The 11,229-nt window shown below is 36.9% G+C and overlaps 1 protein-coding gene across 2 annotated transcripts in view; it reads right to left on the minus strand.

The window, feature by feature from the left end:
* Nucleotides 1–338: 338 nt before the first annotated feature.
* The window catches only part of LOC149316685 (flavin-containing monooxygenase 1-like), a 46,863-nt gene continuing 35,972 nt past the window's right edge, over nucleotides 339–11,229 (minus strand). For both annotated transcript variants that reach the window (XM_089516037.1, XM_089516036.1), the window contains exons 7-9: nucleotides 9,568–9,923; nucleotides 8,241–8,313; nucleotides 339–3,015 (exon numbers count right to left, since the gene is read on the minus strand). In XM_089516037.1, the coding sequence (XP_089372163.1) occupies nucleotides 2,673–3,015; nucleotides 8,241–8,313; nucleotides 9,568–9,923 (772 nt within the window). In that variant the 3' untranslated portion in view covers nucleotides 339–2,672. The remainder of the gene's footprint in view (nucleotides 3,016–8,240; nucleotides 8,314–9,567; nucleotides 9,924–11,229) is intronic.

Consider the following 11,229-nt stretch of genomic DNA (forward strand, 5'->3'; position numbering starts at 1 on the left):
TTTTCTCCAAGCGCTTCAGCGAGCTGAAGAGATTGGAGATATAGCCATATAGAGAACTATCAATTGCTAGCTCCTTCCCCAAGCAAGTCTCTGACTCAGTTGCTCTGAGCAATAGCCCCCCACTTAGCCCCTTAAAGAAAAACAGTGAAAAAGTAAAGGAAAATCCCTCAAACACAGCTCACCTGCTCTGTGCTCTGAGTCTTTCCTGACTGTGAAACTTCACACGTCATTAGGTGTGCACCTTTAAAAGCAGTTACAAACAACTAGGCTGCTAGCTCCACCCAAATGATTCACAAAAGCCCCACCACTCAGGAACAAAAACACTCCGACAAAGTGAATAAAACCAAGTTGTTCATTCTGATTGCTTAATATGGAATCTAGTCACGATGAATTTTATAAAGATTGTTACAAGCATTGGACTTATAAAATCCATAGTGTGTATGGCTTTCCTCTCATGACCCTATGCAGAGTGCCTGATGGGAGAGATGATGTTGGAGTCCTCTATGGAAGCAAGGCAAATGCATCACATACATTATTGAAACATAGATCAAAGAAGCCAAGATAGAAGTTGCCATCAGGAAAATCATTCACACCTTTGGGCAGATTTATAGCCCAGAATGTTTTGCCAAGCCAGAGCCATCAGAAAACCATTTTCACTATATATTGATCAAGCAATCTTTAATATGTAGATTTGGTTTTGCTTTGAAGTAAGATAAACAACTATCTCCCTGAGGCTAGGTTTTACCTTACTTAAGGACTTCCAAATCCTTTGTTCAGTGTTTTGTGTTAGATTCCAGGTAGACTCCATGACTGTCTGAATTCTGATATAGTTCCAATCATCTAGCTGCTTCCTCCCCTTCCCCTCCATGCAGTAGAGTCTTCATCCATTCGGATCTTTGAGCATCACAATACAGGTGAATATTACCATTAGTGAAGCCTTTTGTACTCTGTCCAACACTAACTTCCTATACTCTTGAGTTCTTGGGTGATTGTGTTTGTATTTGATTGTCTTATTATATGAATAATAAACAGTAATCAGTTTTCATAAAACTTGTCTCTGTTGACCTAATATTACCTTGGCTACCTTTGTAAATATAGGACTAGAGACCGCTCCTCTATTTGAGCTAATGATAAATTCCCCAGACCAAGGTCTCATTCTTACAAGATTATAGTGCCCCCCCCCCCTTTTAAAAAAGGATAGAACTATCTGCCTTTCAAAATGGATTTGTTCTGAGTCCTAGTTGTGTTATATCTTCAATTTTGTGTAGATCTCTTAGAAGAAGTCCCTTCCTTCCTTCTTTCTTGCCAGATGAAAGTCTTTCTTATTCTTTCTGATCAATGTATTCATAAATAGACAGTTCGGAGATGTGAGATCTTACCAGATCTCACAAGCAGATTTAGGAGCTTATTGCATGGAACCTGGGCAGCGGGCCCAGCATGGAATGGAGGGGGTGGGAAGGGAATGGAACGGGGATATCACCCATTTTACCTCATAGGAGAACGCCACTAATGCCGCTGGAAGTTCCCGATCCATTCCCCAACCATCCCACAGGAGGAGATTTTCAAGAATGATTCTGAACAGTTCTTCAAAATCGCCTCCTGTGGGATGGTTAGGGAATGGATTGGTGACTTCCAGTGGCATCAGCTGCATTCTTGTGGCATTCCCCCGAGTGGTAAAATAGGTGATATCCCTGTTCTGTTCCCTTCCTGCCCTCTTCCATTCCACACCAGGTCCATTCCCCAGGGCCTGTGCGATAAACTCCTTAGGCTGTGTATTGGAAAATCAGAAGCTTAGCTCCCATGCCACACAGAATTTAGCAAATAAAAAAATAAGCTTAGTTTTCCTTGTAAAACAAACACAGTAGCTTTACTTACATTAAGTTTGCATAATCAAATACAAGGTCCACTGAAGGAGAAAGAGATGACAGAGTGGTTGCAGGTCACAATGAACCAGAAAGCAAGAGAATATGGAAAACCAAGGAAACAGCAAGACAACTGTTGTTTTTTGTGGGTTTTCAGGCTATATGGCCATGTTCTAGAAGAGTTTATTCCTGACATTTCACCAGCATCTGTGGCTGGCGCCTTCAGAGAATGCTGGCATGGAAGAGAGTTGGATATATATATATATATATATATATACTGTATATATATATATATATATATATATATATATATATATATATATATGCGCTGTGTGACCCTGGGTAGGGAGGAGTGATTTCCATGTTAATCTGTGTATTGTTCTGTTGTTGATGGCAGGGCCTCAGGGTAGGAGGATATGCAAAGAAGATTAATGTCTGCTAATTGGTGATCATTGTCTGCTAGGAAAGCCCCTGACTCTGAGTGGTTTCTCATTTGAATTTGCTAAGTCTGGATTTTGCTATTTTTCAGGACTGGTAGCCAAACTTTGTTCACTTTAAGGGTTTCTTCTTTCTGGTTGAAATTATCCAGATGTTTATGGATTTCAATGGTTTCCTTGTGAATTCTGTGCTATCAGGTTACCCAACTATCAGAAACCACCCAGGGTTAGGGGCTTTCCCAGCAGACAATGATCACCAGTTAGCAGACACTAATCGTCTTTGGAAATCCACACAATGCAAACTTGCAGTTAGTGAGTAAAGGTATACAAAAGTTACTAAAACAAATATATACAGGCAATAGATATGCCAGAATTAATTGAAACTGAAGTAAATCCCAAGAAAGACAGCAAAGAGGGCAAACACTTTTAGCACATATGAAAGGAAACTTGAAGGATCTTCTACAATTCGGGTTCTTGTGGGCTTCAGGGTTCGCTCCCACTGGCTCAGGATGGCATTTCTGGCTCCTTCCCATTTCCCTGGTCCAGTCAGACGGTACTGGTAGGCAGAACAGGGCCCAAAGAATATCTTTGTGGCTATTTCTGGATCTTTGAAAAGCAGAGCTGGCACACTAGGCTTTATGCCAATAAAGGAGGCAAGTTGATCATTGTATGCAAGCCAATCTGTCTTGAGAACTTCGTCGAAGGATAAGCCAAACCTTAATCAAATAATATAAAAGAAGAGAGAGAGAAGAAACAAACATATGTGATCAGGAAGTGAAACAGAAGAGATGACAGTAAACATTCTGTTCCTAATTCCCTACCAAAGAAACCCTAGGAACTTCACTCTTGTGAGAGTTCAACCATAGAAAAACAAGGCTGAACACAGGAAATCTATGTCTAATTCAAGATCTTACCCATGGCATTTGGAGGATTCTGCTAGGGGGAATGTTGGGGGAAATGGTTGAAGATTCAGAGGAGGAGAAAAACATCAAATATAGAGAGGATGATGGAGTGAGAAACTTGAAACTCTAGTAAAGAGGACAAACAAAGATAAAAAGGGCAAAAGCTCCCCCTGCCCCCATGGAGAGATCTTAAATCTTCAAGTTTTTAAGGATGTCAAAATGTGTATATCTGTGATCTTCGCGAGAAACGAAGAGTGAGGGTAGAACTGAGAAAATAAGAATGGATTTTGTTGGTTTAAGATATGTATATGGGCCTTGTAAGAGGGATGCAGTCTTGGGCTAAAGGAACTGGTAGTTAAAACAAAATAAGCATCTTCATGGTTATGGAGTGGAGAAGAAGCTAAGTAAAAGGATGATTTGTGTGTATTGTAACATGATTATTGGCGTGGGAGGCGTAGAAAATTACAGGTTAATTTTTGTTTGTATTGGAAAAGGGATGGATGATTGTTAAATAAGAGAATGAAGAAGATAAGTTGTTTAGCTTAATTATATTAGGTATTGTTAAGGAGCAAAGTGTTGTAATTTTATATTAACTGAGGTTAGTGGAGGACTAATAATAGTTATTAATTAGTGGAACGTTACAAAGAATATTTACAAATAATTTTTTTAACAATTTATAGAAGTGTTTTTGATTTTCTTTAGGATATGTATTTAAGATTTTTTTTATCATACAAAATCTTACAATAATAAGACAATGGTATAAAGAATTTCAAATAATTGAAAATCCTTCCTTATTAAAATTAATAAGGTATTCCTTATTAAGGTTTTACACAATTCAAATTATTTAAAATAAATTTGACCATAGAGAACAGTGGCTAGATGGAGGAGAAACGGATATAAAATTTGCATTAATATAATCTATAAGGAGAGACCATTTTTCCTGAAAGGGTCTTTGAGTTTGTTGTTTTGAGTTATATTTCATATTTTCTGATAATTTCTCCATAAGCCATTGATCCCAAACTCTTTCCCACCAGCTATTGAGGGATACAAAACCTGTTTTCCAATTATTAGCCACTTCTAATCGAGCAGCTGTCAACAAAAAAGAGATCAACTTTCTATTTTTAAAGGATTTATTACTTCTTGTGTGTACTGAAAATAACAAAAGGGCTGGGCAAAAGATTATTTTTTGTTTTATAATTAAAGCAATTTGGTTGATCACGTCAAGCCAGAAGTGGTTAATTTTAAAACAGTCTAACTACATATGGATATAAGGCCCTAAGACTGGACAACCTCTCCAACATAGGGGTGATATAGAATTTATCATCTGTAATTTTCTAATAGGAGTTAAATACCATTTATGTACTAGCTTTAGAAAGTTCCCTCTAGTTAAAGCTGATCTTGACTTCAATACAGTAGATGACTAAATAGCATACCAATCTGAGACTGACACTGATATATTCAGTTCACTTTCCCACAGTGTTTTAGTACATATGGTATCATGATAGGAGTTTGTCAAGATAAGATGATATATGTGGGAAACTGAGCCTTTACTATTTCCACTAGGGTCATTGCACAAATTTTCGAAGGGGGTCATAGATCTCAAACTTTCCCCTTTCTTGAGCAAGCTAGATGAGAAGGTTTTTATTTGCATAAATTGAAACCATGAAATCAATAATGGATCTAGAGATGATGCTAAGTCTTCAATTGATTTGAATGTATTATTCTTAAAGAAATCTTTAATTTGATAAATTCCTTTTTCTTCCCAACCTTTGTATTGCCAGAATTTATCTACATGAAAAAAAATTGGGTGATATAAAAACGGACAGTTAGGTGACAATTCTGGAGAGAGAATATCTTTCCATTTTTGCCAGATCTCAATAGTAGTTTTAAACCAAGGGTTGTTTAGTTCTTTAATCTCTTTTCCTGATAGTTTTTTTTAATTGCTGTAATAGGTGTGTAGATCTACATTAAGTTCCATTTTTACCCATGAGATATTAATACTTTTTTTCATTAAAGGAATTGCCTGCGATAGTTGAAAAGCTGTAAAGTATAATTGTAAATCCGGAATGGCTCCCCCATGTTTGAAGGAAGGAATTTGATAGATTGAGAAAAACAAGGTTTTTTTATTATTGAAAATATATGAATTAATTCTTGCCACTTTTTAATTCTCAGGGTTGAAGGAGACATAAGTATAGTTTGGAATATAAAAAAAAGGTGAGGGGCAATAAACATTTTCTCATGAGCAATTCTTCCTAACAGCAAGGGGAATAGATGTTTCCATCCTTTTAATTTTGCAATAATCCAACTAGTGACATTTTTATAATTACGTAAAGTAAGTTGATTAATATTTTTGGTCAAATATACACCCAGATATGTAAACCCTGATGGATATAACTGTAAGTTTTTTAACTTTTGCAGCTGGTCAGAAGTCATATTAAAACATAAAAATTTAGATTTTGTAAAATTAATTCGCAGACCTGCAAAATGGTCAAAAGAATCTAAAATAACTTTTAATTCCATAAAAGGTTTATGAAGGAATTCTAAAAAGAGTAACATGTCGTCTGCAAATAAATTTAATTTATGAATTTGGCCTCTAACCTTTGGACCTAATATATTATGGTTGCATCGAATGAAATTAGTTAAGGGTTCAATAGCTATGGCAAATAGAAGTGGAGAGAGGGGACAGCGTTGTTTTGTCCCTCTGTGTATAAAAAGGGTTTTGAGATTAATTTATTAACAATAATAGTTGCTTGGGAGCCACTGTATAAAGATTTCAAGACTTTAATAAAACCTGTACCAAAATTCATCTCCTGGAGTACACCAAATATTCCCAGTCTAGACAATCAAATGCTTTCAATATATCAAGAGACATTATTGCCAATGGAGTCTCTGAGTAAGAAGCTTAATAGATAACATTCAGCGCTCTACTAATAGCGTCTGATATTTTCGAGTTGGCATAAAGCCTGTGTGATCTTGATCAATATAATCAGTGATAAAGATGTTTATTTTCTGGGCCAGTATAGTCGTGAATAATTTGGCGTCTTGGTTGATAAGTGAGATTGGTTTAAAGGCTGAAACAGGTGGATTAGGATCGTTAGTTTTGGGAATTGGGATAATTCTAGAGATGCACCTAGTCTGGGGACACATTCCTTGCTAAGAACTTCATTAAACAGTTTCAATAGATGAGGAGACAAATTTTTATAAAGTAATTTTTAAAACTCTCCTGAAAAACTGTCTGTTCCTGGTGTTTTTCCAGTTTTTAAAGAAAGTATTGCTTGCCTTAATTCTGGTTCTGTGATCGGATTATATAGCAGTTCTACGTGAGCATCTGATAGCTTATTGATATAAATTTGCTTAAAGAAAACTTCTAATTTATTTTGAGAATTTATTTCCTTCTTATAAAGAGCGGTATAAAAATTCTGAAATGTGTACAATATATCTTTTGGAGAAGAAATTAGATCTCCATTTGGTGTTTTAATAGTTGAGATCATCCTGCATTCTGATTTTTTCTTTGCCATGTTGGTCAATAATTTCAAATTCTTATTATTATGTTCGTAATAGTAAGCTTTAGTATAATATAGTGAGGTCTGGATCTTGTATAAATCTAGTTCTTCTAATTCTATCTTTTTCTTTAATAAAGAATGGTAGATCAATTTATCCTGAGTAAATTTGTGAGAATTTGATAGAGTAGCTATCTCATATAACAGTCTGTATTTGTGTTTAATCTTTTTTTGAGTCTTCCTGAAATAAGGATATATATTTAAGATTAAATGAAAGATTATTAACAATTATACTTTATAGAAAGGTTGTAAATGATTTCTTGTATTAGACAAGCATCAAGGACTTATATAAAGAATTAAGGTTTATTATCACTGTGATAAAATAGAAATCACTTTTATACCTTTGGGTTGGTTTTTTTAAAACCTTTTCTTAATGTTTCTTTTCTCACTTTTTTGTTTCTCTATTTTGACTTTTGTTGACTTAGTGTTCTGTTTCTATATACTTTAAGATTTAATAAAACTTATCCCAAAAAAGGGGGAGAGAGAAACTGATTTTATTTTGGAGATCCACATGACATTTTCTTCATCCTTAAGTATTTCCTGGGAGCTCCTAGAATTACCAAGGACTTTTCACTCCTACTTGTCAAGTCAGTTTAAATTAACATAGTATTTTCTGAAATGAAATATATAGTCGGCCCTCAGTATCCATGGGGGATCCATTCAAGAGCCACCAGCAGATACCATAATCCACGGATGCTGGAGTTAATTATCCCCAATTGTGATGTGTGAATGTGGCTGTGCTGCCATTTGGGACAATGGGGCTCATTGTTCCTAATGGAAGCATGACCATGTGCACGCGGTGCCACTGGGGACAACGGGGGCTGTCCCTAATGGCGGCATGGCCACGTGCATGCACCGCCATTGAAGACAATGTGGATTTACCATCTGCAGATGCTTGAATCTGCAGATGGCAAGTCTGTGGATACCGAGAGCCAACTGCATCTCTACTTGTCTGTCTGTCTGTATTAATCCAGAACTAATTATTCTTTTGAGGATTTAAGAGAGATCAAGTGAGCTGAAAAGGAACAACAACAACAACAAAAAGGAACCAGAACAAAATGATCCCAATATTTAAAAATCACAATATTGCTAAAACACTTCAGCATTTTGACTATGCTTTGACAAAGCTGATGGGCCAAAAATAGTGGCTTCAGGCAGCTTTGCTGGTGTGGCACGCAGAGGGTCAAGCTCAAGGTGAACACCACAAAAATCTGCCAGTATAAATCCCCAAATCCTCAACTGCATAGCAGATACAGCTAAGTCTGTTTCTGGCCTTCCTAAAGGTTTCCTTAGCTGTGCTATGATGTGAAGATTCAGACAATCAGAACTTGATGTTCTGGCATAAGTCAGACTGTTTTCTAAAAGTATGGTACTTATTTAAGGCATAAAGGCAAAGTTGTATGGTTTATTTATGACCAGCTGACAAACCTTCATTGAGCAATTGGCATAATGTTTTCTTGATTATAGAAGAATACATACCAGTTTATCTTGTTTTTCTTCATTTCATTGACCTCCTCCACCATTGTGTTCACTGGAGGCAACCTACAGAAGCCTAACAGATAGGAGAAATATTTCAGGGAGTCACGAAAGGGAAAACAAAAAGCCAAATCCATAAATAAAGAACAAACAACTCTTAGACAAAGGGTTTTTCCAAGCATAAGATTAATTTGATCACCTGTTAATGAGCATCAGAGGCTGCATACTGTGGGGTTTCAAATACAGTAAATGCACATGAGAGAGACTAATTCACATTATCAATCCAAATTGCACAAAATTCCCAGTTATGTGGCTGGGAGCAGTTTTTCAGACATTCTTTACTAAATTCTAAAGCCTCCAAGATCTGACTGTTATGTATTGCTAGAGGACCACTTCTGTGGGTTGACTGCCATTTCCATTTGCTGCCTATATCAATAGTACCTAATCAAGCAGAATCTTTGGGAACAGATTTCTGTTGGAGGCCAGAAGGAAGGCTTCCCTGGGCCACATAAGGTCCTTGAGTATCTGAGTTCCTAACTATTCTTATCTCTATTGCTGAAGCTTGAAAAACGCAGGATGAGATGTGGAGTAAATATAAACAGTATGAGAAGAGCTCAACTTATAAGTGAAAGATTAATTGCTCAGGCCAAGAAGCAAAGCCTGAGTCAGATATGCTATATGATAAAGTGAAGACCTGGAAACCACTGGAAGCCATAGCATGCAATCTATAATTTATAACTATCTATAACTTTGCTGAAGCTTGTAAGTGCTGGATGGGAAACTGCATGAGAATTCCATGTGCACCATTTTGGGTCCCATCACTGAAAAACTGTGAGACATGGGATCAAGCTCAATATTAAAAGAAATTCCTTATAATAAAAATATTTCCCCTCTCATAACTAGATTTGTTTTGAGATGACATGCTTCAGCAGACTTGCAACTTAAGCCCGTGTTTACCAGGCAGTGACCAGTCATAAAACCAAGGAAGATATACATTTGAGGACAATCACATGCTATGAGAAACTAGTGTCTTTTACCACATGCTGCAGCATCTCTTTAGAATATATCTTAAACATACCATCCAGTTTGAGTCATAGTAGACTTGCAAAATGGGTAGGATGATGCTCTAAGACCCAGAATCACCACTCAGATATCGATAGGTTCAGTATACCATTAAATTATTTCTTCTTAAGAGCGCTTTCCCAAGGTAGTAATGTCAGTACCAGGCCCCTGGTATACCCCTAGTGTCAGTTCACCCTGCCAAGTTTTTGAAATGATCCAGCACTACGTGCACATGGACTTAAGGGATTCTTTGTCTCATCTGACATACCATTAAAGACACGGGTGACCCAGCGTGCCTGCATTTCCACAACTGGCATGACTGGTCCAAATGGCCTCAGGAAGCCTATAATGGCAAGTGTTGGTTTCTCCAGATGAGGGGGGAAGATGTATTTGTACAATGAAGCATGTTTATTTTCTACTTTGATGACTGACTTATCAATGAAAGGAAATGAAGCCTGGTATCCAATGGCAAAGACAATGACGTCCACATCTTCTGCCCCAGGAGTATTTGCAAACACAACAGCATTTTCTTTAAATTCCTTCACTTCAGGTCTAACGGTAATCTTCCCACTGATTATGCAGGCAGGTAGTTCGTCATTTAACACTGGTTCTCTCATCACAACTCTAGGAGAAAGAATGAAGAAGATACTCAGAATAGCATGTTGGATACCAAGTAGTCCAGTAAACATGTTATCAGGTCAGTAGACCCTTTGGCGTGAAGTGATAAGAGAGATTAATAAAATTATAGGCAAGGATGTTCATTTGAGCAAAGGGAATTGTATAACTTTAAATTTGAAGAATAAGGAACTGAAAAACAATGAAGAGAAAGCAATAAAGAATATATTAAAAGCAACACAGGCTGTGATAGCATCAGGATGGAAAGAAAGTTAAAATTGGAACTTCACCAAGGTAGATAAGTATTTGGCAGATAACTTGTTGTTTGATATTATTTAGAGATGGAAGATTATAATATACTGGAGAAAGGAAAGTAGAAGCTTGGAATTTGGGCAGGGAAATCCTGCTTGAGAAAGCTAAAGGGAATACGGAGTGCAATGAAGTAAAAAATGTAATTAAATCCCACATATTGAACGTTAGGTATTAATTGTAAACAGTGTATTGATCCTAAACTCTTTCAAGCCATGTGGGAGGGGGGAGGGGGGAGTAGGGAATGGGGTATATGCAACATTGTATATATGTTAAAATAATTTAATAAAGACTTATTTAAAAATTTTAAACAAAGGGTCAGTACACCCAAATGCTCTTTTTTTCCCTTTGCCTTTCTTTTTCTTATAGTTTCTTCTGACATGTTAAGAACACAAGAAGAGCGCTACTGAGACCACGAGTTCTATTTCTAACAGGGTCTAACCAGATGCCCTGGGTGGATCAAGCATATCATGAAAGCCACAGACATTGCTCTATTGCTCTAGCATTAATTTGTTTTGTTTTCATGGCAAATTTATGCTGTTAAACCTATTCCCATAGTATTGCCTAAATAGTTTTTAAAGCCAGCTAAGCAATGGTGATAATCATAACGCACAGCAGAAGAAAAGTGAAGAATTACTATTACTATAATCTTGATTATTATTAATACTACTATTATTAATAGTATTATATTACTAGTATTCTTTTGATATCAGTATTAATATTATCTTGATAATCACCTTGAAGGCCTAGCCCTAGAGAGTCTCAGGGGCTCGACAGACCACCACCCCTTTCCTAGTTGGATTGGGGCTGCGGCAACCTCAAGCCGTGGACCTGATCTGGCCTTTTGAGGGCACAAAACGGAGAAGCAAAAAACAGCTCCTTTTTGTGCCCTTGAAAGGGCACCATAGCTGTGGCGGTGTGGCTATATGACACTCCTTCAGAACTGCATCATCTGGATGCAGCACCATGATGCCATGCACCGTATAGCATGGTGCACAGCATCATG

This window comes from Sceloporus occidentalis, unplaced genomic scaffold, assembly GCF_023333645.1.
Source record: "Sceloporus occidentalis isolate IW3139 unplaced genomic scaffold, rSceOcc1.0.p SCAF_3, whole genome shotgun sequence".
Classification (NCBI taxonomy): Eukaryota; Metazoa; Chordata; class Lepidosauria; order Squamata; family Phrynosomatidae; genus Sceloporus; species Sceloporus occidentalis.